We start from the raw sequence: 20,955 nt of genomic DNA on the forward strand, positions 1-20,955 counted from the left end.
CCCAAGGGCTTCAAGGAGGCCAGTGGTGCCTAAATCGACCGCTGGATAGATGTCTTCACATTCTAATAAAATATGCTCCGTCGTTTCCCTAGCTTTACCGCAGCAAGCACATGCTTCTTCTTCCTTCTTATATCTCGCTTTATACGTGCGTGTTCTAAGGCATCCCGATCTCTCTTCGAAAAGTAATGAGCTTCCCTTTGAGTTATCATAAATGGTTTCTTTCCTAATTTCGTTTTTTCCCCTTAAGTAGTTACTCATGGCAGGTTTCTTTTCCATTGCCGCCACCCATGAGATTAATTCAGCCTCTCTGACTTTCCGCTTGACCTTCTTTGTGGCTGTGTTGCCCACCCCACAGGCCGCATACTTGCTGGTAAGCTTCCTAGTTCTTTTCCTCCACTGTGAATCAATGTTTTGCCTGTACAGATACCTGAACACTCTCCCAGCCCATTTACTTTCCTCCATATTCCTCAGCCGTTCTTCATACTCAATTTTACTGCGAGCTTCTCTCACTTCAAAACTAGTCCAGCCCATATCCCCTTGCACAGCTTCATTTGTAGCCTTCCCGTGAGCGCCCAATGCGAGGCGACCCACTGACCTTTGGTTCCCGTCGAGTCCTGATTGTACCCCTGATTTAACAACCGCATTTGCAAAAGTAAGTCCTGGAACCATTACCCCTTTCCACATACCTCGGAGGACCTCGTACCTATTGTATCCCCATAGCGCTCTGTGCTTCATTATGGCTGCATTTCTCTTCCCCTTGACTGTTATGGTTTTTTCCTGTGTTTCCATATATCCGTTGCCTTCGTTTATCCATATACCAAGGTATTTATATTCTGTTACCCGAGGTATTTATTGGCCCTGTATCTCCACTGTCTGTTCACTGTTTTCATTGAATACAATAACACCTGATTTTCTAACACTAAATTTCAAACCTAAATTGTTGCCTTCCTGTCCACAGATATTAGCCAGACGTTGCAAATCACTTTGTTTGTTTGCGAGCAACACAATGTCGTCCGCATAAAATAAACCTGGGAGTTGCTGCTCTATTACTGTACCTGCCTGTTTGTATGAGAGATTAAACCCGATATTACTTCCTTCTAGCGCCCTCTCCATCCTCACCATGTACATCATAAACAGCAGCGGGGATAAAGGGCACCCCTGCCTCAGTCCCTTGTTGATATGAACTTTCTCCGCGCTCCTCATCCCTTCCCATTCAACGCAAACAGTATTTTCTAGGTAAATCTCTCTCAAAAGCTGTATACAATCGTTACCTAAGCCTTCCCCTTCCAGAATATCCCACAAAATGCTGCGGTCTACGTTGTCGTATGCTCCTGTAATGTCCAAAAAGGCCACATACAACGGTCTGCTTTCTGCTTTTGATATTTCAATACACTGAGTAAGAACAAACAAGTTATCATCCAAACGCCTACCTATTCTAAAGCCATTCTGAAGCTCTCCCAAAATGTCATTATTTTCTGCCCATGCTTGAAGCTTTAATTTGATTGCCTGCATTGCTAGCCTGTATATTACCGATGTAATGGTCAACGGTCTATACGAGTGAATTCTGTCTTTCTCCCCCTTACCTTTATAAATTAAATTCATTCTACTTTGTCGCCAACTGTCTGGTATTCGTCTATCTTTTAAAGTTTTTTCAACTGCTTTCACGAGAGCTTCCTTACTTTTTGGTCCCAGTTCATTTATCAGCCTAACGGGAACCTCGTCTAGCCCTGTGGCTGTGCGCTTAGGAATTTTCTCTTCCGCTTTCTTCCAGTTTAAATTTGTAAGCACTAGCTCCTTTCCCCCTTGGGTCTCTTTCATGCTCTTTTTTTCTTCAAATACAACCTCGTCCTTGCCTTGGAAAGATTCGGCTGTTACTTTTTGGATGTAATTTATTGCTGCTTCTCCTTCCAGTCTGTTTTCATCTTCGTCTAGGATATGTTGTTGTATTGTTGTTGATTTCCTGCCTAATAATTTTATGTGATTCCAAAATATTCTAGGTGCGGCCTTCTTTTTCTCACGTATTTCTGACAACCAACTTTCACTTTCACCTTTTAATTTTGCCTGCACCAGTATTTGAACCATAGACTTTTTCTCCCGGTATATTTCCCATTTACCGGTTACTTCATCCTGTGGCAACTGCGCCTTCTTTGCCTGCCTGTGCTCTCGAGATGCTTTCTGTCTTTCGGCGATCGCCTCTCGTATCTCCTTGTTCCACCAGCTTTTCGGTTTCTTTTTTCCTTTCCAATGAACGTGTTGTTTCTCTTTCCGTATTTCTGTCGTTACTACACTTAGAAGCTCACCATATTCCCACCCCTTACTTGGCGACTTGCCAATTTCTTCCTCCACTCTAGTGACTATATTTGCTATTTGTTCCGCGTTCAAATTTGGGCTGGCCATTTTGCTTTCGTTGCTCTCTTTCCCAACTACATATCCCATTTTCAAAATGATGCGTTTATGGTCACTCCCTATGCTGCTAAACCCTTCCTCATCGATGACCATTTCTCTCAACTTATCATGAATTCCTTCTGTCATCAGACAGTAATCAATGGTCGATTGCCGCTATCCCACTTCCCACGTGATCTGTCCTTCACACTTAGGCCCTGTATTCACGATCACGAGGTTATGTTGCTCGCAAAGGTCTAGCATTGACTTCCCGTTATTGTCGGTATAGCCATCTAAATCCTGTATGTGGGCATTCATGTCACCTAATAGGACTATCTCAGCACCATTCCCGAAACCCCTAATATCAGCGCTTATGCATTCCACTAACTCTTTATTCTTCTCTGTGCAATTTATTCCGGTCCACAAATACGTAACTCCAAGCCAAGTTTCTTTCCCACTCATTGTACCTGATAACCAAAGATGCTCTTGACATTGTGAATTTACTCTTTTCCATTTGGCTCCCTGATGTATGAGCATTCCGACTCCCCCTCCCTTTCTTTCAGACTTAGTTCTGTTGCACCCTTCCCATACATAATTCTCAATAACTGGCGGCTCTTCTGAGTCTCTAAGGTGCGTTTCTGTAACCGCATACACCCCTATTTGTTCTCTATGTAACTGCTCCTCAATCTCTGCCCACTTTTCCTTTCTTCTGCCGCCCTGCATGTTTATGTAACCTATTGCATGGAGAGCTCTTGTTCTTGCTTTCCTCCTTTTTCTCTTATCGACGGCGATGCTCTTCTGCTGTTCCCCTAGGGGACCTTCTTTATTACTACCTACTCTGACCTCCTGAGCGTCCGCGGGCCCCCTAAAAAAGCAACAGCGCGACCCCCAAGTCGCCAGCCCACTTCTCGTGCTAGCCTGTAATTGAAGTGGATCCCATCTCGTTTAAAACCACCACAACTTCTCACTTCCCTGTTTACTTCGACAACCTCGAAGCCTTTCTCTCGGCTCATTTTCCATATTGCCTCATTGGCAGCCATTACGGCTCTTTGTACGTGACTGTCACGCACAGGCACCTCCGGCACCGTGCACACCACGATCTGCACCTGAGGGGATAGCTCGCGCAAGTCGTCCACCCCATTCGCCAAGCGCTGGGCTAGTCCTGGCCCTTTCCTGTTCAGGACGTCATTTAGCCCACCTGCTACTACGACAAGGTTGCGCACGTGGGCATTTTCCGTGAGCTTTTCTTTTGCTCGCTCCATGACAGAACCCAGTGTCTGCCGTGGAAATGTCCCTACCGCCACTCTTTTGTCGCCTTTCACCCTCTCCACAATTGCTTTTGAGCACCCAGCCATGTTTGAGTCGCCAGCGATAATCACCCTTTCACTCTCTCCTACCTGTCCCTGCTTCCCGGCTTCCTGTGGCTGCAGCGTCGCCTCACTCGGGGCGTGTTGCGCTGCTTCGCTATAGCTACGCCGATTCACCGGCGGCGAGCTGGCGACCGCTTGCTTTGGCTCCCTGCCACCCACTTCGCCCTCGCTTTGGCGTCCTGACCCGACATTATCCGCTGCCCGAGTCTCAAGAGCGTCGAGCCGCCTTTGCAGTTCGGCGCTCCTTTCTTTCGCCTCCCCAAACTCGGCCACAGTCCTCACCAACTGCGCGGCCTGGGCCGCCTCCACCTTGACGAAATTTTCAACCTTCGCCTGCAGTGCTACCCGCTTCTCCTGCTCCTCCCTCAGGCTTGCCTTAAGCTCTTCAAACTTAGCCGCCCAATTCCCTTCCAGTTTTTGGACGGCTTCCTTGACGCCCTCGCACGACCTGCACGTGAAGCTAGACCCCACTGCTTCTGCTAAATCCTGGAATTCAGTCTCGTCGAGGAAGCACCAGCGCAGGCACTCGTCGCACTGCACTTGCTCCCCGTCCCCCGCGGCCTTCACGTTTTTCGATTTCATCGCTTGCTCGGGTCCCTAGGCCCAACGAGCACGTTCGCCGAATCACTCACGCAAACCCGACCTCGACCGCTATCCCAAACAAAAACAAAGAATTATCACTCCCTACTCCATGTAAAAATCCGAAGAGCTAGCTGAAAGAACTACCCCCTAGGCCTAACGGGGGAGCCGCCAGACCTAGACAAAGCCGGTACGTTTCCTACTCCTACCAAAAATTCAAAATTTGCGCCCCTACTCCATGCAAAAGAAAACACTTCAAAACACTAGCTAATAAAGATAAAAGAGCACTTAGCTACGAACGAAGTCGCTGCAGCCTCGTCCGCAGGAGCGTCCGCGAGCCACGACCAACCAACGTGTTGGTCGTGGGTCGAGCCACGACCAACCAACGCTAGTGTTGCGCAGCCGCGCAACACTAGCGCCATCTCTCGGACTGCGCCTGTACCACTCGGACCGCCGCGTGTGCGGCGAAGCCGCACTACAGGAGACGCGCTATGCGGGAAAAACATCAGGGGAGGCGCGAGGGTCGCGCATCCCCGCACAGCATATCCACGAACATCAGTGGTGCCACTAAGGAGTTGGATTACTGCACCTGTAGAACCTTTTTCTATTATCTTCTGTTGCACTCGTCATACTTACAGTATGACTTATAACTGTGTCCTTCTGCCATTCCAGTAGTAAATTTAACACTTAAGGTCGTCTACATGCAAAAATAAAGCCTGCTACATTAGCTCAGCCAAGCTTCAGTAAAAGTTTTTACATTTATGCAAGCACCAATGCTACAAAATGTGGCCACCTTGCTCAAGTGCACACCTACTTACATGGGATACCCCTCACACCAGCTTCCAACACAATAATTCCCTCCTCTTAGAACCGCAATACATTTTTACATGCAAGATGGAATTTACTTTCAGTATGAACTAAAATATTATTTCGGATGTAAGAGCAAGAAGAGCATTATTTAACTTCACCTTAAGCCCAATTAATGAGCTTGAGTTCAGTGAGAGTTTTTTCACAGTTAAATGCCTCATGAATTCACCATAATTGTTTGTGCATTTTGGCAAATTTGCTGGCAATGTTTTGTAAGGTGATAATGGTGTCAAAGAGCCCAAACAAGTAAATAAATAAAAGAAGGCAGGTTAAATGCTTTTCATCGGCACAGACCAGTGTATTTTACTGCAAACGACTTTACTTAAGAAACAGGTGCTAGCAATGCACTAGCGTCAGCCTGCACTTTCCACTTTCCAGAAACAGGCCACTTTTTTTTTTCTAGACAAGTTTGCAAAAAAAAAGATACAATAACCTAGCAGGCAAACAGAATGTGAGAAGTCTATGGCAGCTGCCACCTAATTCTCAGTCAAACAAATGCCTACTATGTCATAAGTTTACCTCCCGTCACAAGTGGCATATGTCAAGAAAAACTTTTGAATGCTTCCATCTAGCACTGACAGAGCTTGCATCTGTTTCCGTGGCAATCAATTTGTTTCTTTAATTCCACGCCAGAGCAATGCCTGCAAATAAAAAGAACATGTCCTGCCCTACCATATTTGCTAAGAGCTGTTTAACCCCGCATTTATGAATGCCAATGCATCTTCACAAGAGAAACTTGTGTTTATTTTGTTACAATTGCAGCTTTGGTGCATTGCATGAGCATACACATCTCAATCATTATAGCCAGAACATATCCTAAATGTAGGATGCAGCAGAATGCTGCCTACTGACTATGAAAATGCCACCACAGGGACATTTTGTATCAGAACTGAAATCTATCACATCGCTAAAATTTTTGTATCAATGTACCTAACTTGTACCCTAACTGCAATAATCTGCAGCAATGAAAGCAGAGGAACTAAATGCATGCCTTGATCGCTTTACCAGTCTATCAACAATTCATGAAATGCAGTTCATTCAACACTGAGCCTCATCACAATGTAGCCTGCACAGTTCTGCTTGTAAGGAACAATCTAAAGCGGCAGACTTGCCGTGCATTTGTGTCCAAAATTGTGCTAACATCATTTGTCCTTTTTCTTAATACCTTTATCACCACAAGCAACAAAATGCAACAGAAAGTCAGTATAGGTGCACATAACAGGGCTACCTGGTCCAGATTCAATATCATGCAAACTGAATAAAAGACTGGGCAAAGAGAGGCAAACAACATTGGCAGTGAACTTCTTCATGCACTCACATGAAGAAATTAAGTATATTCAATTATGAGAAGTAGTAGGGCGCAATACCACAATCAAAATCAAAGTAAAACAATCAAGGTCAACCTGTGTGGTCCATCTTGCATTGTTCTACGTTCTATACAGGTAGTATGATGCAGAAGGTTAGCATGTGATATGAAGTGAAGAAAAAAAATTTTTATTAAATGTGGAGTTGATAAACATGTCATATTTAGACAAACAATGCTTTCCAATGTAAAAAAAAATGCGGCAGATCGTGCCCTGCAGAAATAGTCCCGATAGCCCATCAAAATCAAAATCTGGTAAAGCTGGTACTCAGCTTTGTTTTTTATCAGTGACAGAGCAACAAAAGCAAATAAAGATAATTCAAAAATAATCCTAAGGTTAGACTATAAGCTCAAACGTTAATGCGACATGCTAAACATTATAGAGACAATGCTGACAGCCAGCTGGTTGGTGGCAACCCTAACCTTTCAGCAAGTTGAGGCTTTTGTGCAATGAAGCTAAAGCTTTTTTTTTTTCGTATGTATATGTATACAGGGTGTCCCACATAATTATGCCAAACATTAAAAATATGCAAATACCACATAGCTGGACAGAACCAAGGCAATGTTGTTTGCCGTCGCTTGGAGACACTCAGATTATTCCACATGCACCCACAGAAACACTCAATTAGAAAATAAAAAATAAAAGTGATCCCGAGACCTAACAATGGCGTGCGATCTGCTTTCACCAGTGCAAAACAGGACAAAGGATGGTTGGCCCTTTATTTGTCCCCTGATACGAGTGCAGCAGAACAGCCAACACTATAGGTCATCACTGAGACCAGATAACATCACACTTTTATGATTCACAATAGACTACGGTGAGACAAACGGCTTCAGCTGCTGCAGCACACCCGCACAGCACACAGACGCCTACATGCACGGGGATATTAAGTGCATTCAGATGCAACAGCTGCAATGAGGATTGACGAGGGGGGGGGGGGGGGGAAGAAAAATGAGACAAACACACCAACCTCTTCGTAAAAACTTAGCTGAGGAACCTGCTCGTCACAGACGTTGTCACAGAAGTCCTTAAATAACAAGTAGCCTGGAAAGAAGAGAGCGCACTAGGATGAGAAACGGGACAGGAAAAAGACAGATGTGTGGGGGGTGTCACGCGGAAAAAGTCAGCCTTGCACGACAACAACCGCCCCTTGTGCTGCCATGTCACTGTCAACAACAAGCACTTTTCAGCGACAGGTGCTGGCTGGGCTAGGAAAGACAGCCAAAAGAGAACAAAAACCAGAATCTGTCAGGAAAGTGGAGCCCATGTTGTTGGGACAAAATTTTAAGAAAGGCCAGGCTCGCTGAGATGCACAATGCAGCAGACGCAGCGAAGCTGCCTCTTCCCGCTAAGAAAACATGGCTTCACTCTGTACAGCCAGAGACACCTGGAAGTTAAGGCTGAAAGGTCAGCAAGTGCGCGACAAGTAAGAGTCAATCTCGGTCAACACCGCGAGAATACTCACAGCTGACCAACCAAGACAGCTATGTGCTGCAAATGATTGAGCATTCTTGAGAGTACAGCATTTGTCCACAAACAAAAACGTTCGTTCGGTACGCAAAGAGGAGAAAGTCATGCGTGCAGAAGCAAAGCAATGCTGGGTCCGCTGTAACCTTGCTTCAACTGCTGATCTACTGAGAAACTTGCCATCCGGTAATTAATGTACTTCGACTAACGTGATCATTAATTAGGAAGTGTCAACATTGAAATGTCATTAGGCCACTCTTAGCCACAAAAAAGAAGAAAAAAAGCATTTTGCGACAAGCTGCGTCTTTGAGATCACGAGCAAGTTGCTCTTTAGTAGCGTATGCCACATTATAAATTCTGGCATTGAAGACATGGCATATGCTAGAGCTATGGTGGAGCCTAAGGGGATGGGGGAAATAAGACAAGAGTGTGCAATAATAGCAGAGCACAAAACAAAAATGAAGACTCACCTAACTTCTGGTTGAAGATCTTGTCAAACGTAACTTCCCCCATTTTCTCAAGGTGCTTGTGCATGACGCTCCGCACACTGCGACGAGACAAAAAAGAAAGAAAGAACAGTTTTAATGAGCAACAGCAATATGCGCATGCAGAAGTAGAGCACATACACTGAGCACAACAACAAAGATATCTGAAGCCGTTTTGTACAACCAGGAACATTACATGAGAACACACCCTAACCATGGTAACCACCTTTCATTCACTTTTGTAAGCCACATCTCTGCAATGCGTACACATTGCATGTGCAATAGTATAACAATTTTTTTTTTTCTGCTAGCATTTTTACTTTTGCCCATTCAGGGCAAGCTGATAATTTTAATACTCGCCGGCACCCGTTTTTTTTGGACGGAGCATGATGTGTATCAGCTGCAGAATTAGAATCACGACAAGCACAAGAGTGCCGCAGACACCACAGATTAGTTACTCTTGGCAACTCGTTTCTCAATTTGTTGCATCATCCTTTGCTGAGAAGACATGGCCAACTCAGCCTTATGATGGCTTTTTTTGTTTCGTTTTCTCCAATGTTGGTAATGAAGCACAGTGACAATTCATGCTAGCAAGACACAACTAATTAGTTTTTGTTTCTGATCTCTTCAGTGACATCACAGTAATCAGTGCTTGAAGTCAGGGGGAGCGGGGGGGGGGGGGTAGGGGAGCAGCTCCTCCTTCAAATTTTCAACTGCCGCCGTTCACGCGGAGAAATGCGGTATTGGTTATTGGTTATAGCCTCCGAGATCGTCAACGCCGCGTGCTGGCGCGACTCCGACAATCTCGGATGTCATGTATCAGGTAGCATATCTAACTGCAGCGTCGCCCTCGCAGCGACCGATTAGGCGGCAGTGGCACGGAGTATTCGAATTTTATTAGCTGCTTATGTCGACGAAACAGCGGCTGGATTGACGCGGACGAGAAAGACGACAGAACATGCGCGAAAAAGCAAAAAACTTATCGAGATGGACATATCGCGTTTAGAAATACAGATAAAGATACGAGCGAAATTGTAGAAGCAAGCTTGATTGCAAATGAAGGTGCCAACTGCGTCACCGCTGCGTCGATTACTGCAAGCGGAAACTGCCTGTCTGGAAAATGTTGGGTCGCGCGTGCGATGATTTCCACTCGTTTGAGCCGGCACGAGTACCGCGCCTTTCTGAAATAAGACTCAGCTGATAGAATAGCGCGCGTACGCGTCGTCTTTCACGTCCGTGTCAATCCAGCGCTACGACTTCAATTGATGCAACTACAGTGTACTAGTACACTGTAATGCAACGAACCAACTAGCCCAAAAATCTGCACTCCTGAAAGAGCGGTGTTACAATCGCACCACGACTCTGTGACAACGACGTCAATCATAGTTACGGCTTCGTCGCAGATTTTAAAGCGTGTTTTTACCAAAATTTCCATTTGAAATCGTCACTTCTGAAGCCTATCCCACCGACAGCTAGCGCAAAAAAAAAAGAAAAGAAAAACCGCAGCCTCTGGGCAACCGACGGCGCAGCAAAGGCGTCGCCATCGCGTTGTGCCCGAAATTCCTCTATACTCTGGCTACAGTGCACTAGAAGCCTTCTAGTATACTGTACTCTGGCGCTAAAAACGGCACGAACGACAAACGACTGCGGAAACGGAAACCCAGTCGCCTGTCAGTGATACCAGACTGCTGTGAGGTTTGATTCCGAAACCCCCCCCCCCCTCTCTCTCTCTCTCTCTCTCTCTCTCTCTCTCTCTCTCTATATATATATATATATATATATATATATATATATATATATATATATATATATATATATATATATATATTCTAGCTACCTAACCGAATGCGACAACTTGCTGTGGGATGCGTACGGTATGCATAGTTCAAGGTCAAAAATTTGACGTCATGTATAATGGCCTCCTTAATGTCATCTTTACCGCAATTTTCACTTTTGGACCGAGCGGCCGTGCTTGAAAGAAAAGGCCGTCTATACACTGCGTTAGGCATGTTTATCATAAGGTCTTTCTTTTTTTTTTTTGCGCATTACAGAAGTAACAAAAAAAAAGACAGATAATACAGACATAGAACGCCGACAACCGCTGTACGACTACGAAGACGGCAGGACGCAGACACCTTAATTCTTTCAGCCGACGTACGAAACAACCAAGAAACAAAAGCTCTTTCCGAAAGAAACGCCGAGAAAACGACCGCTGCGCTGACTGCAGCCTCACTCGGAACAACGGCTGCCCATATTTAGCAATTCAATGACGACCAATTTCGCATTCGGATCCTCAACTCTTCGCCATATCTTGTCCCCCGTGCGCAGCTCCGCGTCTTCTCTGTAGGTGCCGTCCATTCCCACCGCCACAACGTTAAAAAGCGCCAGCAGCTTATATAGAGGAATAAACATGACGCGCTCTTTATGGAAAATGCAACTGGACAGCGAGCTCTTGCGGATTACAGAGACATTAAATTTTTTTTTTTTTACCCCAGCAGGTCCAGCCAACTTTAAGAATAAAAGAGCGGTACAAAATGGTCTCCGTACAAATATTTGCCCGAAACCGTCAAGGACTTAACGGCGCGTACGTTTTTCATTAATGTACTGTACATTATATATATATATATATATATATATATATATATATATATATATATACGGGCGCGCGGGGGCTCCATCACGGCTTTACAGTGCTAAAAGAATGTGTGGCACTACGCGTATAGGGTCCAAGAGGTTTGTGCACTTAACCAGCCCGTGCCACAATAAACACGGTGCTTCGTTGGGCTACAGTTCTTTCATGCATGCTGACAGGTTCGGTCAGCTTATAACTTTGCACAAGAGAGACCGCGCTGAGTAACGGAATTTTATTGAGCGGAAGCAGTTGTTAGCCGTCGGTGTTTTCGTCACCAGTTGCTTTGCTGTCGTCCTCCGGCAAAGTTACGCCCGGGCGAACCTGCCACAGCATGCAGTCAATTAAGACTGCTGACGCGTAGAAATGCATAGTACCGAATTAATTAACGCCATAAGGGCCGATTTACGCTCGAGCCGCCCATCGCCGCAAGCCGCACCGCACGCTTGCGGTCGCGCGAAATATTGCACGTATCCAGCACTTGTGCAGAAATTACCATTTACACTGTGTGTACAGTGTATACCTTACACATTGTAAACCGAAATTTAAGCACAAGTGTTTGATACGTGCAATCTTTCGCGCGACCGCACGCGTGCGGTGCGGCTTGCGGCGATGGGCGGCTCGAGCGTAAATCGGCCCTAAACGCGCTCATGTCATGACGTGGCGCCACCACATCCCGATTGGCTGCGCCGCGGCACGTGCCCAATGACGCGCGCACTAGGCCACGCCTCTATAGTCACCCGGAACCGTGGAGGCGCCGTGGCGTCGGTGAAGCGTGGTCGTCTGGCAACCCGGAGGCGCGGGCTCGATTCCCACTTGGTCGAGAATTTACCGAATTTTATTTTCAAACGCATCAACTCACGGGCATCAGCTTTGCAGGAACGTTCCTGAGAAATTCGACGTGAAACCGAGCTTTTTTTCACGTTTTTTTTTTCTTTTTACTCCTTGCACCGTTGACCATTTTTGGTAACATCTTTTGGTCACGCCGACTACGACGGATTTTCACTCACGACGAATTTTCAGAAAAGTTTCGCACTAATAAATAAATAAATAAATAAATAAATAAATAAATAAACGTTAGCGGTAGGTCACAAACTGCAACAGCAAAGTCGAACACGACAGAAGAACGCCGTTTCCAAAGCGCCGTTTCCGGGTCTTGGCAAGGCTCTTTTTCGAGGATTGCTTACGCGCGAGGAAAAAAATTACCGACGATTACGTTACTTCCTAATGCGAAATTTGAGCGCAGCAAATAAGCTGTTTCACCTTTTCGATAGATTGAGGCAAAGAAATTGAGCAACACATGTATGCGCTATCACAGAATTTTTTTTTTATTTTTCAGAAAGAACTGGCAGATAATTTCGCAGTGGCGAACGGCAGCGGCAATTTCGGCTCGGGCGGTGCACATATACAGATCCGCCGCCACCGATCTGGCTCTCTGATTGCCACCGCACAGGGGTTGCATTGGAGGAGGAGCGAGACTCGCAGGAAGAGGGGGGAGGGGGCGGCGTGTAGACCCAGCGGCAAACGATGGGGGCAGAAGCGCGCGCAGCAAGCGTACAACACGATAAAGGGAGGAGGGAAGAGATAGCAGCGACTGACTGATGCCGCTGACGCCGATAGTGAGTCAACCCCAGCTGCGGAGTTGGTTTCAGGGACAACGCCGCCGATGCGGAACAGGGGGGGGAGGGGGGGGAGGGCGACGGTGTTCTATGCAGTCACGTTATCTTGACTCTCTAGCGGCGTCAGCGGCATCCAGCGGTATCAGTCGGTCGCTGCTAGCGCTGGGGGGATGAAAGGGGGGCGGAGCTGGTTACGAGGCCGACGACGACGCGAAACCCAGGAACGGACGCCAAAGAGCTGCGCTCTAAAAAAAAAAATCGCCACGACTTCGCCGACGTACACACATGCATGGCTGCTGAAGAGTCCCACGAGAAGGCCAGCTTGAAATGCTTTCGGCGTAGCCGTGTCAAGTAGACGGACGACTCGGATAAACGACACCACCTCCCACGCTGCACAAACACGAGTGAAACCAAGGTCGTAAAGAAAGAACGCGTGCTCTAGAGATGGTATTTCCAGGAGACATTTCCGAAATTAGCCCTGTCCTTTAAAGAAGGTGTTCCACATCTGCCATTTACGGTAAATGTATACGGACACAAATATGCGAGATAGTGATGCAGTTGGCCTCATACATATCGGAGGTTTCACGAAATGCCTTTGAAGATACTCAAAAAATGGGAGCAATTAGATTCTACGACAGAGGCGTACATTTGAAAGCGACTCGGTGCAGTAACTACAGGCACGTGTTTATCCAAACTAGGCCGATTAACTTTTTAACTAAAAGAGCCACGCGACTAGTCCCAATGGAGGACTTGAAGCGCGACATCTGAGGAGCTCGTAACCGTTTCCAGAACTGCAAAAAGTCGACGCTGCTTATTTTTTTTACACCGTAAGACAAGTTTGACACAGAATACGCACTGAAGAGCCGAAGGGCGTAACTGTCACGCCTTCGCTTCACGCGTGCCATATGCTGTTATCAACTGAGCTACGTCGGCGCCTTTTTCACATCCAGCTGTTGTTACACACACACACACACACACACACACGTGCGCGCGCGTCTCGTATGCACATACACACGTGTGTGCGTGTGTATGTGTTTGTGTAAGGCCTCTCGGTTCCGGCATTGAGGAAGCCTCACGCACGGGTCGCTCATTGGATTAGAGCCCGCTTTCATCATCGTTTTGTTTTTCCAGTGCAGAGCGAAAGCGAACGGCGAGATTGGACGGCGCGAAGCCGCACGAAGGACGCAGCCGGGCTTCAACTGCGCGCGTTTTCACTCGGTCGACGCGAGCGCGGTGCCTGTGGGCGGCCACGGATACCGGAACGCGCTACACGTTCACGGGAACGGCAGCGCCTACGGCGAGACCTATGCAGGGGGCACTGTAGATCGCAGCAAATCGCGCACTGCATCGTTATGCTGCCAATAAACGACACGTTCCGAGTTGTTTACTGGTGAACATGTGGCAGAAGCGACGCACCAAACCTTCTCTCCCAGGTTCGACGTGGTTGGCGTTGGCTGTGGGCTCGATCGATATTTCGACGGGTGCATTAATTTCTACACGAATTTTGTGTAGATGCGTGCGAAGGTTATAATTATCTGTGCGCCCATTGCAAGTACCAGCGCACGTGAGTGCTGTATACGAGTCCGACAAAGTGTAGGGCCAGTGAGTGCGCCACCTCATGTTCTGCATGATAAAAAAAAAACAATAAATTCCTACATAAAACGCGAACATATAAAGTTGGTCACAGGTAAGCATCTCTACAGCACACCGATCTCTTAATAGAAAAGGGCAGTGTATACACACTCAATTTTTCGATTTTTCTTAGGCGGTATATGTATGCGTATGTATATATGTAGCACTTAGGCGCGTGCTCACTCTTGGCCAGTCTTCCAGAATGGGTATGCGTACCACTGCATGTGACCCCCAAGAGGCACGGAATACTTAAATGTAGCCACGGGTATGTGCCGTACTTCTCGCCATTCACCGTAAAAGAATTTACACCCTTAGCGGCGAACAAGGGTGTAAATGTGTATATTTACACCTTTTGGGGGGGGGAGTAACTTATTTTACGGCGTTCGAATCCCTTCGACAAGCATCACACGTCGCCTCCGTCCTCGAGACGTCGCTGCTCAAGAAGCACCGTGCATCCGGCTGATACGCTGTTCCCATCTCGACGTGGATCGCAAGCGGTGCATAGTGCGGGAGCATAAAAATGAAGAGATTAGCGTTGTGACATCTGCGGAGGACGAACACAAACATTGTCCGAGACTGCACGTTGCGGAATAGGATGAAAGTGAACACGCATCGCCGCTAGTTGTGCATGCCGCATTTAATCACCCGCTTCACAGAGATTCCAAAATGTGCGCTGGTACTGCGCGCAATCTTTAAAGAGCCTTATTGGCAACCGGCTACATGATCGCTCTCTTTGCGCACTCCAACACTCCGAAGCACGATGCAGGTCCATTATATTGCTCCTTGGCAATACCTCAATACGCTTTCTTTCTTTATAGGGTTTCTTCCTTTAAAAAAATGGCCTATACTTCTGGCTTTTCTTCTTGACTGAAACTTAATTCCGTATACACGCGTGGAGCGCGTTTTCTGCTTCCGTCTCGCTACAGATCTGAATGCCATCGCCGATCGCTCTCGCCACTGACGATCCCCGTACACACGCAGTCACCCTCGTCGTATCCGTATTCGGCCGCCTTATTGTGCTTTTGCGCTTTCTGTTGCTTCCGTTAACTTTGCCGACGATTTCTCGCGCTTATGTGGCCTATGTATAGCCGCAGGCTGCCTGAGGTACTCCACAATCCCTTGTAAGCGCACAATACGGTAATATATATATGCCTAATAAAGAAAGGAGTATAACGGAGGCCCTCCCGGAGCGCGTGACGTCACACACGCGACCATCGCGCACAGGACGATCGACGCGCGCTCGCTCAACCACATCTCCAAAGCAAAACGCCAGAGCACCCACGACGCGTCGAGTGAGACGTGACAGCGACACTGTGAAAGCGGCTGCCCCCTCGTGAAAGCGCGCGCACGGGCCGATAGAGCTTGCACACGGCGGGACGCTCGCAGTAGCTCGCGTTCTGTATAGCGAGGCACGCGCCACTGCGCGAAACGCTGCTTGCGGCGCATTTATTTCACGGTACATGTCGCGCGACGGTACACACACGCGCGCGCGCACACACGCTCCGAGTCCGCATCTGAGACAAGGTCGCGACGTTTCTTCGCTCCGCATCGCCTCGGCGAAACGCGAAGGGCGTGCCGTAGCTTTCCGCACAATCGCGCGTCGACACCGGATCGAATGACGCGAACGTCTTCACCACGGTGTCAGAATATTATGACACCGTGATCTTCACAGACGATCGGCGCGAACAGCGAAGGCTACAACAACAGGGACACTCGTGGTATCATATAGTGCGCCACGCGTGAAAGAAGAGTGCGCGCATACCTCGGTGTAACATTTCGCGCCGCAACGTATGACGTAATTATTACCTGGAACGCGGTGCAGATCTCAACCTACATTCACGAGCCAAGGAGCGGAGCTATAGTGACACGTTTTTTTCGAACAGTGGATACCCCGGCGCACCGCTCACAAAGATGCGCACGATGTAATATGCGATTTGAACGTAACATTACCTCCACAAGTAGTAAGTTATCACTGAAGCACGTGAAGTATTTCGCATGAAGGCGTCGTGGATAAAAAAGAAAGAAACAAAAAATAAAACAGGCAGGTTTTTTTTTTTTCCCTTAAGGGCGAAGCACTGACAGCGCAAGCAAGTCTTACGGCACATTCAATTGGGCGAAAAAAGGAGCACTCTCAGAAGCGTCCCCGAAGCGCTCCCTCGGGTGCAGCTACGTTCCAAGTGGGCGAACAACAGGAACGCTGTGTTCGGCTGACGCAACGGGGGCAGTTCGGCGACGCCGAGAACGGTCGAGGGCCGTTCGAACTGCTTCCGCGGGAGAAGCAGGGTTCGAAGGAAGTCAACGTGGCGCAATCGCTTCGTACATACTTTTTTTTTTTATGCGAAGCATATTACTAGAGCTCAACCCAGCTCCTCAGGCGCGGCGGTGTCGCCCTTAATACCACGTCACACCGTGACGTCATGACAGAGGAGAAACGGGGCTCCAACTCGCGCCGTCGCTCGCGGCGTCGCCCCCCGCATCGGACGCGGTGAGCGTCGAGCAACGCAGCGTTCGGTGCGACAACGAAATGTGCGCCTGAGCAAGCGCCGCACGCCTGAGCCGACGCCGACGACACCGGCTTTTCTGCGACACGAGCTCCTTAACGCTGTCGCGTTAAAATAAAGGCTAGTATGCTTCGCATCCTGGGCTTAACCTTAGCTAAGCCACAGCCAGTTTTTTTCTGTTGCGTTTCGATCGTCTTGACATTGTTGTGCCACACGCAATGTGGCATCGAGGCAACAGGCGCCATCCCCCCCCCCCTCCTCGCCGCCCCTCACCAACTCGTTCCTCTCTGAAGTGGTGGTTGCCCTTGCGAGAACCTGCAAGGTGGCACGACACTGCCGAACTCTTTCCGTGGGTCGAAGTGAGGAGTCCGGAGGCACAGAGCACCGCGACGTAATTCAGTGGCAGCCTTCAGAAGTCCACACAACTGCCGAACCCTTGCCGTGGAGTCCGGTGGTATGCAGCATGAACTTCTCCCGCGACGAAAGAGGAGAGGGACGCGTTTGACCTCAGCACCCGCCTCGCCTTCGCCCCGTTCCTGCCAAAGGGATTTAAGGCAGAACCGGCCCCATTTTTATAGACAGAGTCGCTGCCAGTCGCCCCGTCGGTGTGGTACGCTGTTCGGCACCGCCTATACCTGCATATGCGCGATCTTCTATCTGTAAAGCTTTCCGTTTCCTCTCTGCTCCAAGAGTCCGTCCCTCGTCCTCCACCCCCAAGTTGCAACAGTATGTATGGACCTTGGCTTTGGTTCAGTGTGCCCCAGCAATGGCGGCTGAGAAGCGAAGTTAATTCACCGCGAGAAGTTAAACAAAAATTGGAGGACGCTTAAGCTTCGCCTTCAAGAGTGGAACACGACAGCGTTCCTGTCAACCCGCCAAGGGGTGTAAGACAATGGGCTATGGCGCAGCGACTACGCGCCCCGCATCGGACGCGGTGAGCGTCGAGCAACGCAGCGTTCGGCGCGGCAACGAAATGTGCGCCTGAGCAAGCGATGCACGCCTGAGCCTTTTAAACAGCTCGTTTCTAAGGCAACACCGCATTCACTAGACGCGCTTTTGTACCGCTTTGAAGCATCGAACCCGTGGCTGAGTGGTAGCGCCTCGGTCTCACACTCCGGAGACCCTGGTTCGATTCCCACCCAGCCCATCTTGCAAGTTGTTTTTTATTCATGAAGTGCCTGCAGGGATTTATTGCTCACGGCCAACGCCGCCGACACCGACGCCGACGACACCGGCTTTTCTGCGACACGAGCTCCTTAACGCTGTCGCGTTAATACGTGACACACCTTCTCACTCGCAGCTGCTCTCGGGGCGCACGGAACCAACACCACATAGAGGGTGTTGACGGAACGCTTCAACTACATATCGAGGAGCAAGCAGTGGACCGTACTGTCTGCCTCCGCTCTCTTTCTGCCAAGGCCTTGGTTAAGGTCACGCCAGAACTCCTCGCACGGTGCTCTGACTATACGCGGGTGCGCCCTTAAAGGCTTTTCAGCATGGAGGAAGGAAAAAGATAGGAGGGAGCATTACGTCACGCAACCAGCCTTGGCAAGCGAACGCTCCGCGAAGCCACAGTGGTGGCCCAACGCGTCACCTCTCGCGTCGAGATCACGGCGGAAATTCGAGATTTGCCGAGACGTTTGGCTACCGGTAGTTTATACTCGGTGCGCGCTCGGCCGGCAGCTGCTCAGATGGAGGCCTCCGTGGCTGCTCTGCCTGTGTCTCCGGTCGCATTCTTCTCTGGATGCTTGTTTCGCTTTGGTTGTTTCCTGCAAGGCATGTGTTGCGCGCTTTTGGCGAGTTGTGAGAGGTTCACAATCCAACGTCAGCGCATTTAGGCTACAGCTTATATACTTCGGCCGAAGTAAACAGACCGTTGTGAGCGATAAGAAGCGATGCGTATGCGTCAGATTTTTGACCGAGGCCTTGCCCTTGTGTACTTTTCCCTGCTAAGCGAGCTTTACTGCTATGTATTGTCGCTAGGTCAGTGGCACCTTACGCATGAGGGTTTACATGCATGCGATTGATAGCATTGCGGGAGCGGTGTCATCCTTGCAGGCCAAGCGCGGTCGAGCTTATTGCCTCAGATGACGCCGACTCCCGCAAGAAACGGTGAGTTGTCAATTTATCTGCTCCCAATAAAAGCAGCAGCAACTGCGAACAGCGCTTGTTCCAGCTTTTAGTGTTTGAGACCCACATACGGCCGGGCTACGCGGTCTTCCCTATTAGAGGCTCGATTGCGCAACATTTGGACGACACACACAGAAGAGAAACGCACACCCTATGTTCTCAAGCGCTGACCCCGCTTCGAACACTGCGTACTGCGAACACGGACAAGCGGCAGGTCATCGGACGCGTGCGATCTTATTACAAAAAATTATGGGGTTTTACGTGAGAAAACTACGCTCTCATTATGAGGCACGCCGCAGTTTTGCGCCACCCGGAGCTCTACGCCACCCATAATTTGCGCCACCCGGAGTTCTTCAACGTGCACCTGAATCTAAGCACACGGGTGCTTTCGCATTTCGCCCCCGTCGAAACGCGGCCGCCGAGGTCGGGATTCGATCTCGCAATCTCGCGCTTTCCGGACCAAAACCATACCCACTAAGCAACTGTTGTATACTGATATCGCGTGTCACACTACATTTTCATGATAATCGCTTATCGGCCACGCGAGCAGCAGTCGGCAGATCACATGTTCATCACCCTATAAAAAAGGGCACGGCATCAATAAACGTTGTCTGTTCCACCCTGGCGTCCGGCTGATACGCTACAGCAACCACGGCGGGTAAAACATAACGTGCATATCGGCGAACGAAAGAGAAAGGTGCACTCCAACTCGTATAAACTAAACTTTGCTTTATCCCTCACACGAAAACTGACCAGCTTACAAGACAATTTTTAGCCTCTCGTTATAAGTGAACGACATGCGTGCTTATACAGCTTCTGAAATGAGAACAGACATTACTGTGCAATTCACTGCAACACGAACGGCAGCGTACACTTGCCGCAAAAGCCGTCAGCAGTCTGTAGCAACGCCGCGCACCTTTCGTGTAGAGGCCTGCAACATTTCTTGCCCTCAACTTCGGACACGCAATTGAGAGGCATCCTCTCTGATGCGGCTCGCCAAACGGACACGCATAGCGCAGCACCGCGATTCGACGCCGCAATCCAGAAACTCCAGCGCGGCATTAGGCGAAAGTGCCGCGGTGGTAGCCATGTTTTTTTTTGTTTGTTTGTTTATCTGAAGAGTTTCGAATGGCTTTGAATGTGTATAGGGGAAAAAAAAAAAAAACCAACCGGGAGTACTAAAACCTACCGCGCGCTCTGACGTTTTTACCACGCGTTGGGCCGCCATATCGGCTTCAATTGCGTTGCGGCATGCATGCTCCCTCCTGTTATTTCCTTCCTCCGTGGTTTTCACGCACCAGATGTAATTACACACTACATGGCGCCACTGCGCTGCCCGTAAAGAGTGAATTACATCACTTTCAAATTGTGAGTACCAAAATTGTTTCCCAGCTTTCTTTCTTTTTTTTCACCGCCTGAGAAGAGTTAAGATGAAAGGCATGTGCCGCGAATAATATGTACATTACTTTTGCTTGCCATTCTCGAAAACCTAAGGAATAATTCAGTCACGAATATAAGACCTGGCTTGGGCAACTTTAGTAACAATAGCTTAGCAGCAATAGTATTGCATACATACATTGCATATATATGCGGCACAAATGTATAGCACACATCTTCATAAGTATGTATACGGAACATTGTGGCGACGCCGACGGCGAAAATTCGCAGGAGTGTTCACACACCAATGATATCGCAAAAAAAAAAGACTGCACTACGCCAAAAGCGTGAACCGAGATCACATGTGCACGACCGCACTATACTCGCACATTGTAGCATTGTTGCACGACGTACGGCATGTCGCAACCACGTCCAGACGGACAGGCACGATGTGAGGGAGTGTCGATCGGGTTCGGAAATGAGCAAACAGTGCAATCAACGTCCCCCCTTTCCTCTTTACTTCTTTAAGGCTGTTAACCCAACACTGTGGACA

General features: G+C 48.5%; 1 protein-coding gene across 2 annotated transcripts in view; it reads right to left on the reverse strand.

The window, feature by feature from the left end:
• Positions 1-20,955, reverse strand: part of Gprk1 (G protein-coupled receptor kinase 1) — a 117,926-nt gene that overhangs the window by 34,125 nt on the left and 62,846 nt on the right. The window contains exons 2-3 of one of the 2 annotated variants that reach the window (XM_070533773.1): positions 8,500-8,576; positions 7,533-7,606 (exon numbers count right to left, since the gene is read on the reverse strand). In XM_070533773.1, the coding sequence (XP_070389874.1) occupies positions 7,533-7,606; positions 8,500-8,576 (151 nt within the window). The remainder of the gene's footprint in view (positions 1-7,532; positions 7,607-8,499; positions 8,577-20,955) is intronic. The other variant, XM_070533774.1, reaches the window with a different exon arrangement.

The sequence above is a fragment of the Dermacentor albipictus genome, chromosome 2, assembly GCF_038994185.2.
Source record: "Dermacentor albipictus isolate Rhodes 1998 colony chromosome 2, USDA_Dalb.pri_finalv2, whole genome shotgun sequence".
Classification (NCBI taxonomy): Eukaryota; Metazoa; Arthropoda; class Arachnida; order Ixodida; family Ixodidae; genus Dermacentor; species Dermacentor albipictus.